The sequence below is a fragment of the Chenopodium album genome, chromosome 18 (genome assembly GCF_948465745.1).
Source record: "Chenopodium album chromosome 18, dcCheAlbu1.1, whole genome shotgun sequence".
In the NCBI taxonomy this organism is placed as follows: domain Eukaryota; kingdom Viridiplantae; phylum Streptophyta; class Magnoliopsida; order Caryophyllales; family Amaranthaceae; genus Chenopodium; species Chenopodium album.
In genome coordinates this window covers 9314272-9331295 of record NC_137851.1, presented here as the reverse complement: position 1 = coordinate 9331295, position 17024 = coordinate 9314272, and the positions used below count along the sequence as shown (strand labels likewise).

The window sequence follows — 17024 nt, the reverse complement described above, 5'->3', positions numbered from 1 at the left end:
GCGGTGGCCACACCATGTGGCCAGCTGACACACACCAAGTAATTTAACCGCTGACCCACCGAGTAACCCTTGTAACACTAACAAAATAACTCCTATAATCGTTGGCCACACAGTGTAGCCAGCTACATATAAAAGTTTGTTCCCTTCACAACACTGATAATATCTTATAAGAAGTATTTTTCTAAACTCTTTAACCTTTATTATAATACTCTATCCGTTTTAGAATATATGAGATTGGGGACTTTTTTCATATTCATGAATTAGCTTTTACCATAATTTTTACTAACACAATAGAAACATATTTTTATCATAAAATATGTTGTTAGATGGGTATTAATGTAAATGGGTTGTTCGCTTCATCTTATTTTCAGTTCAGTTCAGTTCACTTCAGCTCCAATAAGTTCAGTTCAATTCAGTTCTTATCTTAATTTCCTTTTCTCATAAAATATTCAGTTCAGTTCAGCTCCAATAAGTTAAGTTAAATTCAGTCCAGTCAATCAGAACAGGCTCAAAGTTTCATAATATAATTTTTAAAATAATTTACATTAATATTTAATCACATAAAAATAAAGTCAAACTAGTACAATGACATGTGTATAATGTTTATTTTGTCATGTATTATGAGACGAATAGAGTATTACTCTATGGTTTCCTTCCAATCCAATTCTTTGCCACAAAACTAATAATCACAACATTACAACAAATTTATACACACTATCTTTTAAATAGGTTTGACAATAGCTAACAGCTACCCTCACATATATACTTTGTCCACCATAGGTCCATAGCCTTAAAAAGAAAAATGTAAATGTGCTGAATTGACTATTAATTTGGGATGAGTAATAGAATAAAAAAATCTTGGCCCCAAAAATATTGAGAAGTTTATGCGGAATAATCGGCGTGATTAAAACGTCCTGTGGTGTTGGGGTGGAGCTGGAACAAGCAGGTATTTTTTGACCTTTAATAGTTGTCGACATGCCAACATTGCCAAGTGTGTAATTTCCAGAAGTTTCCTACTACAAATTTACTGAAGCCTCTTTATTCTTAATATATTTCTCCATCATATTCCACACTCCACTAATCTTTTTATGTTTGGCATTTGATTACGCATGATATTCTTTTTTCAGATTACTACAACATTTGCGCACCAATTTTAGCTATAAACTAAGCTTTTTTATTTCATCCTTGTATTAATACTCGTTTATCATTTGTGTTACACTTGTATGGTTTTATTATACTGTTTCGTCGACAATTATCTTATTTAGTTAAAGATTTGATAGCATTATTGCATAACATTGAAATATGAGATTGAATTGCGTCTAACTTTTTCTTTCGTGACTTCCTTATCCTTTTTTTAGACTTCGTGAAATAAACTTTGTGTGAAGTAAAGAGATCTGATCTTTGACCAATGTATTGATCGATTTAGATGAAATGATATTCTTGAGATTCAAAGAAGATCATGTCTAATTGGACTACTTAGAAATTTGAACTTTGACCGAAATAGAAAATGGGAGCAAAAAATGTGGCTGCTGGGATTCGAGCCCAGGTCTCCACGGCCACAACGTGGAATTCTAACCACTAAACTACAGCCACTTTGACGAACATATAATGCATGTTTTTAATTACTAGTATATTAATGCTTTAAGGTATGAAACATGGCAAATGAGAGTCTCAAACAACAAGCTGTCTTTCACATTATGCATCTATGCATTTTATTCCTGCTCAATTATACTATTTTGTGTACCAAATTTGTATTTTAGTTCATCCTAAAGAAAGGAACTATTTTCTGGATTAATTAAGGTAAATTTTTTGTTCCTTCACCGTAATAATACCCTTATATAGATAATAATAATAATTGTTTTAAAGAAAAACACGATAATTTGTTAAAATACGTCATTAGTGAAAGGTAGAACAAATTTTAGCTAGGCTTCTTGTATAGAACCCCGAATTAAATGTAAAATTCCGGACCATTATAGCCCCTTATTGAATTTAGGGACAAAGGAACTATAGGTGACTAGACCATTTTTTGTCTATGTATTATCTTAGACTGCTCATTTTCCTGCACCTTTCCGATTCTATCAGGCTGATTTGCTTTTCCTGCACCTTTCCGATTCCCGATTCTATCAGGCTGATTTGCTACTGAACTCCCATGGTATTCATTAGATGCAGGATAAGAATAAGAAGCTCCAATCTTCATGTAGTCTAAAATCTCTTTGGAAAATACTTCAGCACACAACAGTCCTTAGGCCTTAGCTTATTAAGTGATTCCAGATAATAAATTAACATTAAGATTTTCTGATCATGGATCATGGTGATCTGGTTAGAACTTGCCAGTCTGCATTATGACTTCATTACCTACCGTCCCAGAAAATTTAACCAATACTGTCATAAAGCAGAGAACGAACTGCATCCGTTGGGCAACCATTGTGTATTTGTGTGTGTTGAGACTAGTGACGGCCAGAACTGGTAGCTACGGTGTATTTGGTTGCTCCTTGTGCAGGCGCACGTGTGTGTGCATGCCAAGCATGGGGGTATATGACAAAGAAACCTTCTGTCGATTATGCTAAACCATCTTAGCTGCGTAAGTTGGTTCGTTGATTAAGACTAAGAAGCTTTAAAATGCATTTTAACTCCAAAGTTCAACTGCTAAAATTCCAACAAAACTGACAAAAATGAGAGTGATGCATCTCTAGTATATATCAATAAACTCCTGCAATATCGTCTTGTGTTATGCCACACCTATACACAAGCTCAAAAAATCAGAAAGCTAAGCCTCAATTACATCCAGCATTATTCTAAAATCTACAAGACCTCATCGATATAATTCTCCTATTATGATACCGGCGCTAAACAGCTTTGTACACCAGAAATATTCTGGGTAAATGTAGGCCAAAGAAAGAGGATGCAGCATGTGTCATATGGGTACGCAGCAGAAACTGCAAGCTGTGGTTTTGTACTTCATGTTTTAAATTCTGTAGATCATTGTACTCTTTAAGGTTCTGCGTTTGCAATCTTCAAAACCAGATGCGTTTGCCAAAATTCATTGTCAGAGACCAAGAACCTTAGGTGCTAATTGCAACAACGGCTCCAAGGAGCTTGGTGCAAATTTCCTAGCAAAGAGATAACACATGGTAGTGTTCCTCCCATTGTATTCACAAGTCTTACTCTCCCTAATCTTCTTAAAGAACTCCACCGTGATGTCTCCTTTTCCGAAAGTAGCAGGGTGCGCACCGCCCCTTGACCAATCCACCCAAGTGATACTTCTGTTTGCCAGAAGATTTGGCGATCGGATCGTAAGCATGGTGGGAAAATAGTGCTCATCCACATAGCAATGAGGCCTACAAAACGCTTCAAACTTGGGATGATAGATAGTGTCTTCAACTACGTTAATTGCCAATCTTCTATCGATTTCAAACCATTGAGATCCTTTACGCCAGTCGGTTAGGTTAACCTCAGGGGCCATGCTCTCATTATATCGTCCCCTCCCATATGGTCCAGTGTCATCAAAGGCACCAATAAAGCTATACTTGGATCCTGTGATGTATTTCAGAATTGTACTAAAATTGTAGATTGGAATGCAAGATTCGGAAAGAAGTATGAACCACTCATTTGAAAAATCAAGCAATGCATTGGCAAGGAGCCTTCTTTCAGCATCACACATGCTCATCCTCCCCCATTCTGCCACCTGCAAAACAAAAGTGCAAAAGGGTAAATTAGCCATATTTCTAGTTCCAAAAATTTGATACAAGCAAAATTTCAAACAATAATGCTACTTTCAGCAAGCCAAAGAGGATACAAATTGCGACTTTGCTCTATAATAATTCACATACAAGTATTATAATTCTTTACTATTAACATCTACTACAAAACCACTGTTTCCATGATCTCAGCACTTACTAGTACACCTGTCAATTCGGGACAACGGGTTGGGTTCGGGTTAAATTTCGGGTTGTTCGGTTTGAGTGGTTTGGATTGCATAGATCATTACAAATTATGAAAAATGGGTCAAATCATGTCATTTGGGTCGGGTCGGGTTCTCTCTCAATAAAACAGGTTTGGAATCGGGTCAGGTTGGGTTGGGTCAAGAATTGACAGGTCTACTTACTAGTGATTACCCTCAAGTCCTCAAATTTCTCATTTCCCATCCAGACTTTCACATCACAAACAGACCACTGAACTTGCGTTCAATCATACTCGTATTCCTCAAAATCATGACATTCACCTAAGGATGACCCCTTTTTCTATCATTACAGCCTTAGATATTTATAATTTAACTAAAAATTATTATCTGCCCAAGATTGCAAACTTAATGCACTGGCAGACGACATCTTGCAAAGTAAATTAACATTTGAGAAAATACCCAAAAACTTGCAAGACAATTTACAGGTCTGTTCTGTAATTTGGAGTGAATGGACATCAGAGGAAAATGAACAAGTAAAAGACAAGCCTGGAGGGCTCTCAGTGAACAAACTAAATACAAGTGAAATCAGACCAAGAATAATGCACTAACAATAGAAATCTCAGGACAATTTCATAAAAGACACATGCATACCTAGCCCCACAAATAGAAGACTTCTCACCATGTTTCAAGACTACGAAATTTCACAAAAAATACTTGTCTACCAGTCACTTCATGGAATAAAAATTTGAAGATATATATCCCCCAATAGTGACAGAAGAACCAAGAATACTCTCAAACTGCTAAAGAGAATAAGCCCATATCCCAGGTTATCACATTGTGAAAGTCATGAGAATTTTCTGAAAATGTAAACCAGAGTGCTATCTATAGTTGGGGAAGAACATGCTTAAACTCCCAGCTACAGTAGGGCACCCACAACCACGTTAAGTTGTGCCAATATGGAATAACTCAGATGTTATGAGAGGAAATAAATCAGGTACAGCATGAACTTTTTACGGGTACATAACATCTTGAGCAAAGAACGAGAAAGTTGCAAAATAAACCAGAAGCTTGTTAGCAACCGCAGACCAACCAAATTTAATATAGTAATAATATGATAGACATTAGGTTACGGCAAAACAATCTGGACTTAGTACACACTACACAGGCTATGCATAACTGTCTATCACTAAGATAAAAAAAAAAATAATTCAAAACACACTACACAGGCTATGCATGACTGTCTATCACTCAGATAAAAAAAATTCAAAACACACTACACAGGCTATGCATGACTGCCTATCACTAAGATACAAAAATTCAAAATTTAAATTCTAAGAGCCAAACAAATATGGAGAATAGACTTTTGCACCTGACCACAGCATCATACCCAAACAAACCCAAAAATATTCCTCAACAACTTACTTTAAATCTTCTCTAGTATTGATCCTGGACCCTCCATAACTTGCTCATACATGCCTTTTTTGAGTTTTTTCCCACATATGTATGAAACTGGTAAAAAATCTAGTAATTGCACCAGAATCAACCTTGTTCCTTCAACATCAAAGGGCTCTGAATAGCCCGTCTTTATAATGATCAATACTTTAGTACAAAAAGCAAATTAAAATCCAGCAGTCACTCAAATTGTTAATTTACTACTTAGTCAGTGGCCCAGTGTAAAATGCACTGAATGCACAAAAAAGATGCAGGGAGTTTGGTTGAGAGAAGTTTAAGGCCAAGAGAAAGGTTTGACAGGACCTATCCTCAAAAAGGATATTGGTTAAAAGAAGATTGGAAGAGAGATTTGAGTCCCAAAGGCTAATTTGGAAAGAGATGAGGGAAGCTTTTTGGAAGTAAGAGTTGAAGATGTAGACTATGTAAGAATGTGGAAGTGAAATGGCTATTCTATCCTAAAGTTACTCAACTTTAATACCTTTACCGATAGTTCTCAAAACCATGGCAAAAAATTATGTCGATATCTTTATTGGTCATTTTACATAATTAAGTAGCTATCAACTAACTGCAATTTACCAAACACTTCACCAAAAATTCGACAAACTAACAATTAGTTGCCAATCAAGGCCTTAAAGATGTGTTCACTTCTGAAAGGTGATAAGGACATAAATCAAAACTTGTTCTTCCATAGGGGTTCAACTCCCCTAGGGTCTACACTACCTCTCAAAATAACCCTCACTGAAGATAAAAAAGGATCAAAAGATGAATTACAAGCTCAAAACTTATATGGGGTATTTAGTTCCCAATTCAAAAATTAAACTCAGGTAATATAAAGCTATAACCCATCCTTTAATCCATCATGTATTCTGAGTACAATATTTTACAACACCTCAGAAAGTAGCAAAGCAAGATATCTTCAACAGCACATAAGTGACTAAATCGCCATTAAATACTTGATCTTGATTAACTTGAGGTATGGACTATATAAGGTTTCTGCGACTCAATTTTGTTGTATCATTACACATTGAAGCTTCTACAGACTACAGGCTTTAAGGTACTTAATTGAATTCAGTGTATATACGTACAACATCTTAAATGGTGTGGTGCCTTATGAGGAGCATGAGTTACTTATCATTTAAATTCTAACAACCATCAGGGGTGCAAATAGAAATAGTCTATGCAATCAATGCTTACTTAAAGCTACACATACCATAACATAAATCTGGTATCTTACAAAAAGTGTGGCGGTTTTAGGACAATCAAATTCATGCAACCATATGCTGCAATTGGACAAAGACTGTTCATAGACAATTGAATGAAAATTAATGATAGTAACAACATATATTAATTGCATAACACCAATCTTATTCAAATCAAGATTCTCTCCTTCTCACAACAACATAATTTGGGTTCTACCTCAATTATGAAAGCTACTAAATAAGTTATGCATGATTACTGAATGTTTATTTCTTAAAGCCTGTGAATTTCCATAATACCCCTAATAGACATATTCACACCTAAAACCTTGCAAATAGATCAGAGTACCCCTAATGGCTCAATTAGTTTAAGCCATATAATAAACGATATAAAACACATAATGCAATAAAATTCACTTGTGCACAGATTCACCAATGTAATGAAAGATTAATACATAATTAAGCATATAGATAGCATATAAACATACAGTCATTGATCACAAAGTAATAAAAATATTCAGACAAATAGAATAGCAAAATCAAACTAAAAATTATGCAAACAATGAAAATGAGCAGAAAGAAAGTGAGAATCATACCCTGCTAGGTATATGTCTCTTGTAAAAAACTGATGTGGGAGGAAACTCCTCACTGTAAGATGGCAATGAATGAATATAGATCGAAAAGCGCCCCTCGTGCCCCTTAAAGAACCTCTCCCAAAGAGGTGCCAATGGCAATGGTCCCTTAGACAAGAACATGAATGCAAACTTAGGAATCCTATTAAAAGGGTATTTCCTAATCTTAGGCACCAATGTGGCTCTCCAAAAGAGCTCTTCATCACTCATTGTATGCATCAAATTGGATGGGGGTCTAATCCACTGATCTAAACCACTAGACTCACCAATACATGGCTCTAAACTAGGCTTCACAACACCGGCAACGCTATCAAATCCGAATCGCCTAAATGTACTAAGACTAATGAAGGAAAACAACACACATAACACCAAGAACATCAAAAATACCAATAGTAATCTCACTGATATACCCCTAGTTCTAGTAACAGGAACTGGGTCCTTCCCTTCTTCTATTGCCATAATAACCCTTGTTTATTTGCTCAAATAACAAGATCAAAGATACCCTTTTGCCTAAAATCACTCAAAATCTCCCAAAATTACCCAATTTCTCAAATTTCTAAGAAATGGGTGATGAAATTAATCAATACCCATCTCAAAAATGAACCTCTGTAGCATCAAAAACTATGCCAGATCTGTATTAAAAAGAGCTGAATTTATAATAAAATGGATTATTTAGTGGGAAATAACAAAGATTGAAACTACAAAATATCTGATTAAAAAGGTAAGAAAAATCATAACTTGATATGATATGTTAATCAAAATAATTGCCAAAATAAACTGATACCAAAATCAAAACATATCATTCTATGAGTTATTTATTAAATTGGAAGGGTTAAGTGGACAATAATGGGTGGTCAAAAAAGTGGGAAAAATTAATTAGAGTGAGTCAGAGATGTAGAAAAAAATTGGAGAGTTTTGAAATTAGGGAATAAAGAAAGATCGAAAGAGAAAGAGAAAGAGAAAGAGAAGAAAATCTGGGATGGGGAAATATAGGAGAGTAAGAGGATTTTATGTTGGGATTTTCCAGGTTTTTGGAGTATGTATTTTGTATCACGCACTAGTCGCCCTTGTCGGAGGCACTTTTTTGTAAAAAAAATTTAAAATTGGAATTTCCCTAATGATTGCCAAGTAATTAGGATAGTTGGCTTAGGTCCAAAATGTTACGTTCGAACCTATGACCTTATGCTCATTATACGGAGTACTTTATAATTCATTTTTATGTTTACAATATTTTGTTAAAAAGATTTAGACCATGTTTGACGAAAAGTTGAAATTGATTGTATTAGTTGATTTTGGCTAGCTTATTGTATTAACTAATTTGACTAACTTAATTATTTTATTAGTTGATTTTAAAGTGTTTAGTAAATAGTTATTACTTAAATCTTATTGATTATGTAAAATGACAAATAAGCTAATTATAGGGTAGGTAAGTTTATAAGTATAAGATTTAAAATTAAAATTAAATGGGGGGTATAAGTGTCATTTTACTATAAGATTTTAAATTTAAATTAAATGGGGGGTATAAGAGTCATTTCACAATAAGAATTGAATAAGCTATTTGAAAAAGAGCTTATTTAGTAGAATAAGCCCTTTAATTAAGCTTCCCACTAAACACCTTGAAATAGCTTATTTAATAATCAATAAGCTAATGTTGGTCAAATAAGCTGATTTTGCTCAAATAAGTTAGTTGCCAAACGCAGCCTTAATCATATTCATAAACTTGAAGATTTAATGTTTAATTTTATACATATATATTTAACAACAATATATAATAACGAAAAAAAAAATCTAATTTCTTTTAATTATTTTGTCATACATAAATAAACCCTATAGATGTAACCCAAAACATGTATTAAACTTTTTAAGATTTTTTTTTTTTCTATAACAATATAATTGAAGAACAAAGTAAACTAATAATTTTAGGATATTATATATTGGATAATGAATTTTGATGTTCAATAGTGTTGGAAAAATATATTATAAATAATATGAGTACTAATTTAATTCATATTTATATTTAATTTCATCACTTCATTTTTAATAAACATAAAATGATCCGGGACATTGTCCGGACCAAAAATAAATTTATTTCTAAAACCATTTTTGAAACTATTCGTGGGGCTCAGTATTAGTGGTTTTTATTTTTATTTTTATTTTTATTAGTGACTCTTTATTAGGGCTCGTTATTAAAACTAATATTCCTTTCCTCAAAAAACTATTATTCCTTATATAGTTATATGTATACCTCATTGGATATGATTTGGCCTAACTAGCATTAGAAACTAAGGTCCTGTTCACTTCACCTTAAAAAAATAATATTAAGTAAAAATAATTTCAATTCAGTAAAAATAAGTTCAGTTTAATAAAATTAATTTCAGTTCAGTAAAATTCAGTTACCTTAAAGAAGAATTATAATAGAAAATCAGTAAAAATAATTTCAGTCCAGTAAAATTAATTTAAGTTCAGTAAAAATAATTTAAGTTCAGCAAATATAATTTTGTTTTAGTAAAAATAATTTCAGTTCAGTAAAATTAATTTAAGTTCAGTAAATATAATTTTGTTTCAGTAAAAATAATTTCACTTCAGCAAAAATAAGATGAAGTGATCGGGGGCTTATTTTTAATACGTAGTACTGGAGTATGATAAATAAAACATATTTTAAATAAACTACCATTATGTAGAAAATGAAAGCAATGAGCTGGTAAGTTTTTTTTAAAAAGAAAATACAGTAATAGACCATTAAATGTTAAAAATAAAAAATAAAAAATCATACGTTGATATTTAGACCGCCTCACAAACAAATTGTTAATTCTCGCGTTACGGCACGTTGCATTATAACAATTTTTCAGCGGCAATGATTTTGACTTTTCTACACGTTGGTCCATACCTAAATATCACACGTCAAATATTTCCAAAAATTAATTAATTGGATGTAATTAACATAAATAAATTATTAACAGTATATATTTAGGAAAGTCTTGCGCTAGAAGAACTTTATCCTTGTGCTACAAGTCCATCTGTTTCTATACATAAAAAGGGGTTAGTAAGGTTTGTAGGGTAGAATCACTTCATACAAACAAAAAATAGAGAGAAAAAAAAAAGGGTGAGATTTTTAATTTATTTATCAATGGGTTTACAGAATAACTCTGAGGTTGTGATCGGTTGTGATCATCACTCTTGGCCGTCGGGAACACGTAAATTAGAGATACTTGTATGGTACGAAGAGTGGGAAAGAACGATCAAATGTTGTGACAAACAAGATGAAAGTATGTACATTAAAAGAGATGAAAGATCGTTCTCATTAGGAATGTTTAATCCGGTAGATTGTGAAGAATGCAAGGCTTGGTTATTGGAATATCTTGAGTCTTCCGTGTTGCACCCTAACCCGGATCATGTGTTACATGATCTATACAAGAAGGTTTCGAGTCTTCGATTTCGAGTAGCTATGACACATGATGTGGAAATTTGTGGGACTGGTTATGATATTGTTAACCACATTGAGCGACATTGTATGTCACACGGTAAAGAGTGGTTGATCACTTGGATAGACTTTCGGGAGCAACCACATGAGGAACATCCATCATTGCGCGTAGTGGATGAGATGGCTCGTAAGGCAGGGAATTTGTCTAAGAAGCTTGATGAGTTTACTTGTGCTATATGTCTTGAAGGGGCTACAAACAACGGGAAGAAGAGGAAGAGATCGAGTTATGATGATAAAGAAGTAGCGCGACAAGAAGAGCAAGAGGAACATGAACAAGATTCTGTTGATGCTAAAGTATGTGACATGTCTACTAGAGTTATAAGATTGTTGTCATGTAATCATATGTTCCATAAATCTTGCATGGATAGATGGGTGAAGGATGGTCGTCGTTATACTTGTCCTCTTTGCCGAGTACCGTTGCTGAAAAGATCAAGATGTTGTTCTCAATGGGGTCTTGCTAAGGATAGGGCATTGGATCATTCCCAGGCCATTAAGTATGACCTTGATCGACTATATATGTAGTGAGGTCTTTAATGTCAATCCGGATTTTTTTTTTTTTTTTTTGAAGGGTTAATGTTAATCCGGATTATGTAACTTAAACCTTTGATTTTTTTTAATCAAATTACAAGATTTTACTCTTGTTTATCATATGTGAAAAAACATATTAATTCTGATGTATAATATGATATGAATTTTTCAACTAAGATATAGTTCTAAGTTTCTAACTGCTCAACAAATTTTTTGGTGGTGAATTTTTTTGGTCACTAGTTTTGTGACATTTGTTTTTTTTTCTCAAGGCAATACATATAAGATAAGTTGCATTTTCAAATTTATAGGGCTGTTAGTTGGACCAAAAGCCAGGCCGGTATTAAAAGGCATGAATCAATAATTATCAAATGTTGCAGCGATTCCTTGATTGAAACCTGTAAGGTGTACTGATAGTTCTACGTTGAGCTAATAAACCAAACGCTTTAGCCAGAGGTGGTTTTTACTACAGAAGAAACCTTCTGCGTCTATTCACCATATGAAAAGAAATCTTGGCAACAAAAGTATTTTGAGATGAAACAGATTTGTTTCGGCAAGAAAGGCTTGAGAAGACGATCATTCAACTTTCCGGGCATGACAAATATAAGAGGACAAGGAAACAACAGAATTAGCAGTTGAACACATCATTTAATTTCACAAAGCATCAAAGTAGCCAGCCAAAGAGCCTTCAAGAAACTTAGTGAAATACACGTTTTGATAACCAACAAACAAAATATAGTTTTTCAAGCAGCAAGCTGTGCTACATTTACACTAGCATAGACATTCAAGTATGGAATTCATAGTCCTAAGCAATTTTAATGTACTGGTTAAGTTCACACTTCATTTGTCAGTGGCTGATTCTCAAGAACTGTGCAAGTAAACACCCCCCTCTCATTTACCACCTTCTCTGCTTCATGTCTTCATTACATCAAAACGTGATTGCAGGTTACTGACAGAAGTTGGCATTTTCTTCTTTTCATCATAATCAGCCCAGTCCCCGTCCGACAGGTCCACATTCTCAAAAACAGTACCAGCAGTCTGCACATAAAAGATTAGACTTATATCAGGCAACAATCAGTAAAGTGTAGACGGCAAATGAAATCAAAAGAAATATCTAATAACAATGTTACTTTCCAAAAGTCTTATTCCCACAACTAATATGGATTTCTGGCCCTAAGCCAACAGACAGATGTTCCTTTCATGGCTAACAGCTAGAAATGAGAATGTTTAAGCTTGCACAATCAGGTAGATTACCAAGCCCTCACTTCAAAAATAAGTAAGCTTATCATAATGTCAACTAGCATAGATGAGCATTAAGGTGAAGCAGCAAAGGGGAAGGGGTATTCAAGTTGATGTGATTGGACAAATGGTGCTGGCACGAGGAAAACGCATAGGCAAAAATGTCATGCCCACAGACACTATCACATGAAGAGATAATATGGGGATTTGAACTGATGAATCTAGCAAATTTCAATACACAAATTACACAAGAGAGACTTACAGTTACAATTTTCCACTGATCACCACCAAAGGAGTAGTCCACTGGCTCCAAACCCCGGCAGTCAAAGCTCATCAAACAGACAAACTTTCCTGCTTCACAGTCATCACCTGTTAGATAGCGGCCAGATTTTGGTATCATTGTAATAGTACCCTCCCTGCCACAGAACTTGCACTGAAATAATGAAAGGGTGATTGATTAGCAACAAGCCAAAAACACAATGTAACTATCACCTTTACATATGTAAGAAAATCCAAAATTTAGAAGGCAATAACACACAAAAAGCAACAGAATTTTAATAGCTGGAATGGAACAAAATTAACAGCTAACAGAAAATTTACACATTGTAATGTAATTCAGGCATCAAATGTCAATTAAGTGTAAACCAGAAAAAAGCAGAAATGCAACACGTGATTCATACAGATCAAAGCATCAAACACATTCTATAGCTGCAGGACATTATTCAAGGATTAGTCAATACAGATATAGCAACAACGTAATCCATATATCACTTGAACGGGCACACTATTATTGAAAAAGATGGAATCAGTACAGCAAATGACTGAACAATAGATCAAAAAAAAAAAAAAAAAAAAGAATTCTAATCGCCAGAGCAGAAGTACTAGTACAACACCAATACACTATTATAAACCATTCCCCAAGTGCCAATACAAGGCCATCAATTGACATCCAGAAGAAACATATTAAACAAGTCCTAACTCCTAAGCAAATAATCCTAAGATAACAGAATTGCAGAGTTTTCATACCAAACTTAAACGCTATCTCATGTTTAACAGTTCAATAAATCAGACAGGTATCAATACAACGAGGAGAAATTTCCAGTTTGCAACCCTGGCGTTCATAATCCTTAATACATGTTCAATACTCCTGTAATGGATGAAGAAGCTTAAGGGGTATTCAACTCGCTTCTAGCAAATTGACGAAAGACATCACTAAACATAAAAGATGAAAGTTCAAAGCTCCTAGAACCCACAAGTTCTCAAAAACTTTAAAACACTTTCCTTCACTATAAGATACGCTAGAAATGACTTCATAAACACTGCTAACACACATTTTGTAACATTCAGTAAGATAAATACAGCATATGATTCATTGATCAACACATAACTACAATCACTACAATAACCACATTTACAGTAAGATAAATACAGCATGTGATTCATTGATCAACACATAACTACAATCACTACAATAACCAAGAAATAGTCAATATAATGCTAAAACCCTCATGAAACTAAATGGCAAGAAATTAGTCCAGAAAAAGAAATAAACACTGACAAAACCAATCAATAGTGCCAAAATACTACCTCCATTCAAATATAATTGCAACATTAGTCATTTAAATTACACTATCAACGCGACAACTAAATCTCAAATAGAGCGAGCACAATCAAGTCAGAACAGAACAACAGATTATCAGAGAGAAATAGAGATAAACCTTCTGAACAAGATTAGCCTGGCCACGACTCTTAGGGATAGGAACAACTTCTCCCAACATCACATAACTCTCCTTCTCAGTCACTTCTCCACAATTCCCACATTTCACCTGCAAAAACCCACAAATCAAATTTCACTAAAAACACATTACTCAGGAAATACAAGCTTAAACAATCACTGTACACCAACATACGCAATTATACAAAGAGGTGACAATCAAATCGTTCGGATACAAACCCAACATCCATACTCGCCCGAGGTGTAATACTAAGTTAAAATTACATCAACCCCACCAATTACATCGACCCACAAATCAAATTTAACTAAAATCACATTGCTCAAGAAATACAAGCTTAAATAATCATTGTACACCAATTAATATATGCAATTATACAAAGAGGTGACAATCGGATCGTCCGGATACAAACCCAACATCCATACTCGCCTGAGGCGTAATACTAAGTTAAAATTACATCAACCCCACTAATTTAAACAACACTAAAATTACATAACAAAAAGCAATAGAGAGAAAGAAAGAGAGAAAGACCTTGAAGTAGTAAAGGAAGTTAGGATCATCAAGACCGCCCATTGGTAGAATGGTGGAAACATTTTCGACTTCAGCAGTGATCATGAGGTTGAAGGTCACCATTTTTGGCGTTGATTGTAAGCTTTGTTTCTCTCTCTCTCTTTCTTGCAGAACAAGAGTCTCTCTCCTCAAATGTTTAGTTGATGATGGTGGTCAAATGGGAAATGGGAAACGGGAAATGGGTTGTATTTGTGATTTGGGTTTTTGTTTGGTTTAGGTCCAGACGATTCTAGTATTATGAGGCCGAATTGATATCAAGTGTACTAGTATAAAATTTACCCAATATGTGAAGCGATTTATGATTTGTTATTAAGTGTCAATTCGAATAATTGGGTCAATTAGTATTATGTGCACCATGGTGTACCTAGAAATATGTACACCTGGCCCAATCTGCGCCCAACAGGTAATTAGTGAACACTAGACCCTAGTGTAGGGTCTACTAACTACACCCCCATGCAAAACGATACTGTTTTACTCTTCCTCCCACTAGCTCCTCACTTCCCATATACTATCCACTTGCAAGTTGCTACAGTAGCCATCTATACCCCACACACTACATTATTAAGAAAAAAATAAAAAAAAATGAAAATTGAACCACCATTCAAATTCTCTCTCTTCATTCTTTTCATTTTATTTCCCCATTTTCTCTCTCATCAAAATCTTTAATATTTGCAAATAAATTTCAGTAAAAAGTTATAATTCTCTATAATAGTCAAGTACAATGTCTAATATATGAGACAAATTTACACAATTGCTGGAAAAATTACCAAAGCAAAGTCGAAAGTCGAAATTGTAAGTGTTTTTGTTGATTTTTGAAATGAAAACACAAGTATAATGTCCTAGATTTTTTACTGGTATTTGTTGCAATTGTGTTTTCATGAAAATAAAAGAAACATCCTGCTTGAAAATGTATCAACGTAAGTATGATGATATAATTTTACTTATTTTTGTAAAAAAAAATGGGGGAAAAAAAAGTAAATTTGTGGTGTGTTATTAGTTTATAAAATTGCTGGACTCAAAAAATTAAAAAAGAGTTTAATTATCGCAAATTTTTGGATGATTTAATCTATTTCGTATGAGTGTAGATTTGTAAATTTAGTTCGTAGTGGAAAGCTCTATTTTTTTTTATGAATGTTCATTTTCAATTTGGTAAATGTTCATTTATATATTAGTACGATGTTATTTACATGTTAATAGATTATTAATATAATTAATGTTCATTTATATATTAGCACATGATCATTCACATATTAATGTTCGTTCTTTTTATATTATGAAGTGGAAAATTCTTTGATAAATGTTCCTTTTTAATTGGTAAATGTTCAATCACATAATATTATATGATCAAATACATATTAAGATAAATTTATTAGAATTTTGATGTATGATAAACATATTTTTGTACCTTTTTCAAATATCTGCTACAGATTTAATAAGGAATTTCAATTAGAGTGTGATTTCTTGTACTTCTCATGGAAGCGATTCTTACAATTACAATTGAGTTATATGAGTTTGTGGTGTGCTCTTAAATTATTAAAATGTTCTAGATTTTGAAATGTAAATTGTAAATAATAGATATTCATTTCAGTTTTGAATTTCAATATTTGTCTTTTCTCATATAGATATATGATCAATCACATGCATATTGATAGTTTCAAAAGTTTATTCACGTATATATATATTTCATGTTCGTCGATTAATATCTTTAATTTCATGGTCATTTGCAATATCATATATGTTCATTTATATAATAATAGATGATCATTTCTATATTGAATTGCTTTAGTCAGTATCATGTCGATTGTCGCGTCATACTCATCCGTGTTCATGTTACACATGAAAATTGGTTCATTTCAACACTAATTATTCTTGTTTAAATCCAATAGTTTATATATTTTATCTATTAGGTAAGAAATAAATCGTGGGTATAATGAGTTAGACCACACAATAATAAGAAAAAATTGAAGACAACAAAAAGAGGGAAATCAAGAAAGCATGGTGTCGCCAAACAACATGAATCAGTAACATCCATGAGCTTGAATTTTTCGAATTTGGATCAAGAAGCTTGTCGTGTTTGATATTATGTGTGGAGTTGTATTGTATATTTTGATATTCAATATTTCAATTTTTGATGATATACAAATTCACTTAGCTTTGATTTTATTAAGAAGGAAACAATCCTTTTCTTTTTTCCTTGGCCCTACATACTACAACCAAATCCTTCAAAAAAAATATCTAGTGATCTAGCTAGTGCCTATATATATATATATATATATATATATATATAATGGTCAT

The 17024-nt window shown here is 33.3% G+C and overlaps 2 protein-coding genes and 1 non-coding gene across 3 annotated transcripts; all 3 read right to left on the bottom strand.

Moving 5' to 3' along the window:
* Positions 1-1521: 1521 nt before the first annotated feature.
* On the bottom strand, positions 1522-1593 carry TRNAH-GUG (transfer RNA histidin (anticodon GUG)). The gene has a single exon. It is a non-coding gene; the product is annotated as a tRNA-His (tRNA).
* A 1071-nt stretch (positions 1594-2664) lies between these two features.
* Positions 2665-8166, bottom strand: LOC145593014 (glycosyltransferase BC10-like). Its single transcript, XM_081649530.1, has 2 exons — positions 7146-8166; positions 2665-3685 (listed from the first exon to the last, which is right to left on the bottom strand). The coding sequence occupies exons 1-2, from the start codon at positions 7638-7640 to the stop codon at positions 3047-3049; spliced, it is 1134 nt and encodes a 377-aa protein (XP_081505656.1). The 5' UTR covers positions 7641-8166; the 3' UTR covers positions 2665-3046.
* A 3649-nt stretch (positions 8167-11815) lies between these two features.
* LOC145593013 (uncharacterized) lies at positions 11816-14920 on the bottom strand. Its single transcript, XM_081649529.1, has 4 exons — positions 14691-14920; positions 14145-14252; positions 12689-12859; positions 11816-12225 (listed from the first exon to the last, which is right to left on the bottom strand). Exons 1-4 carry the CDS (start codon positions 14790-14792, stop codon positions 12100-12102), a joined length of 507 nt encoding a protein of 168 aa, XP_081505655.1. The 5' UTR covers positions 14793-14920; the 3' UTR covers positions 11816-12099.
* Between the last annotated feature and the right edge of the window lie 2104 nt (positions 14921-17024).

Excerpts from the sequence above, each read along its gene's own strand:
- LOC145593014 (XM_081649530.1), bottom strand. The coding sequence starts at position 7,640 with ATGGCAATAGAAGAAGGGAAGGACCCAGTTCCTGTTACTAGAACTAGG. Across the intron at positions 3,686-7,145 it reads AGAGACATATACCTAGCAGG|GTGGCAGAATGGGGGAGGAT; the intron begins GTATGATTCTCA and ends TTTGTTTTGCAG.
- LOC145593013 (XM_081649529.1), bottom strand. The coding sequence starts at position 14,792 with ATGGTGACCTTCAACCTCATGATCACTGCTGAAGTCGAAAATGTTTCC. Across the intron at positions 14,253-14,690 it reads ACTTCCTTTACTACTTCAAG|GTGAAATGTGGGAATTGTGG; the intron begins GTCTTTCTCTCT and ends GGGTTTTTGCAG. Across the intron at positions 12,226-12,688 it reads ATCAGTGGAAAATTGTAACT|ACTGCTGGTACTGTTTTTGA; the intron begins GTAAGTCTCTCT and ends TTTTATGTGCAG.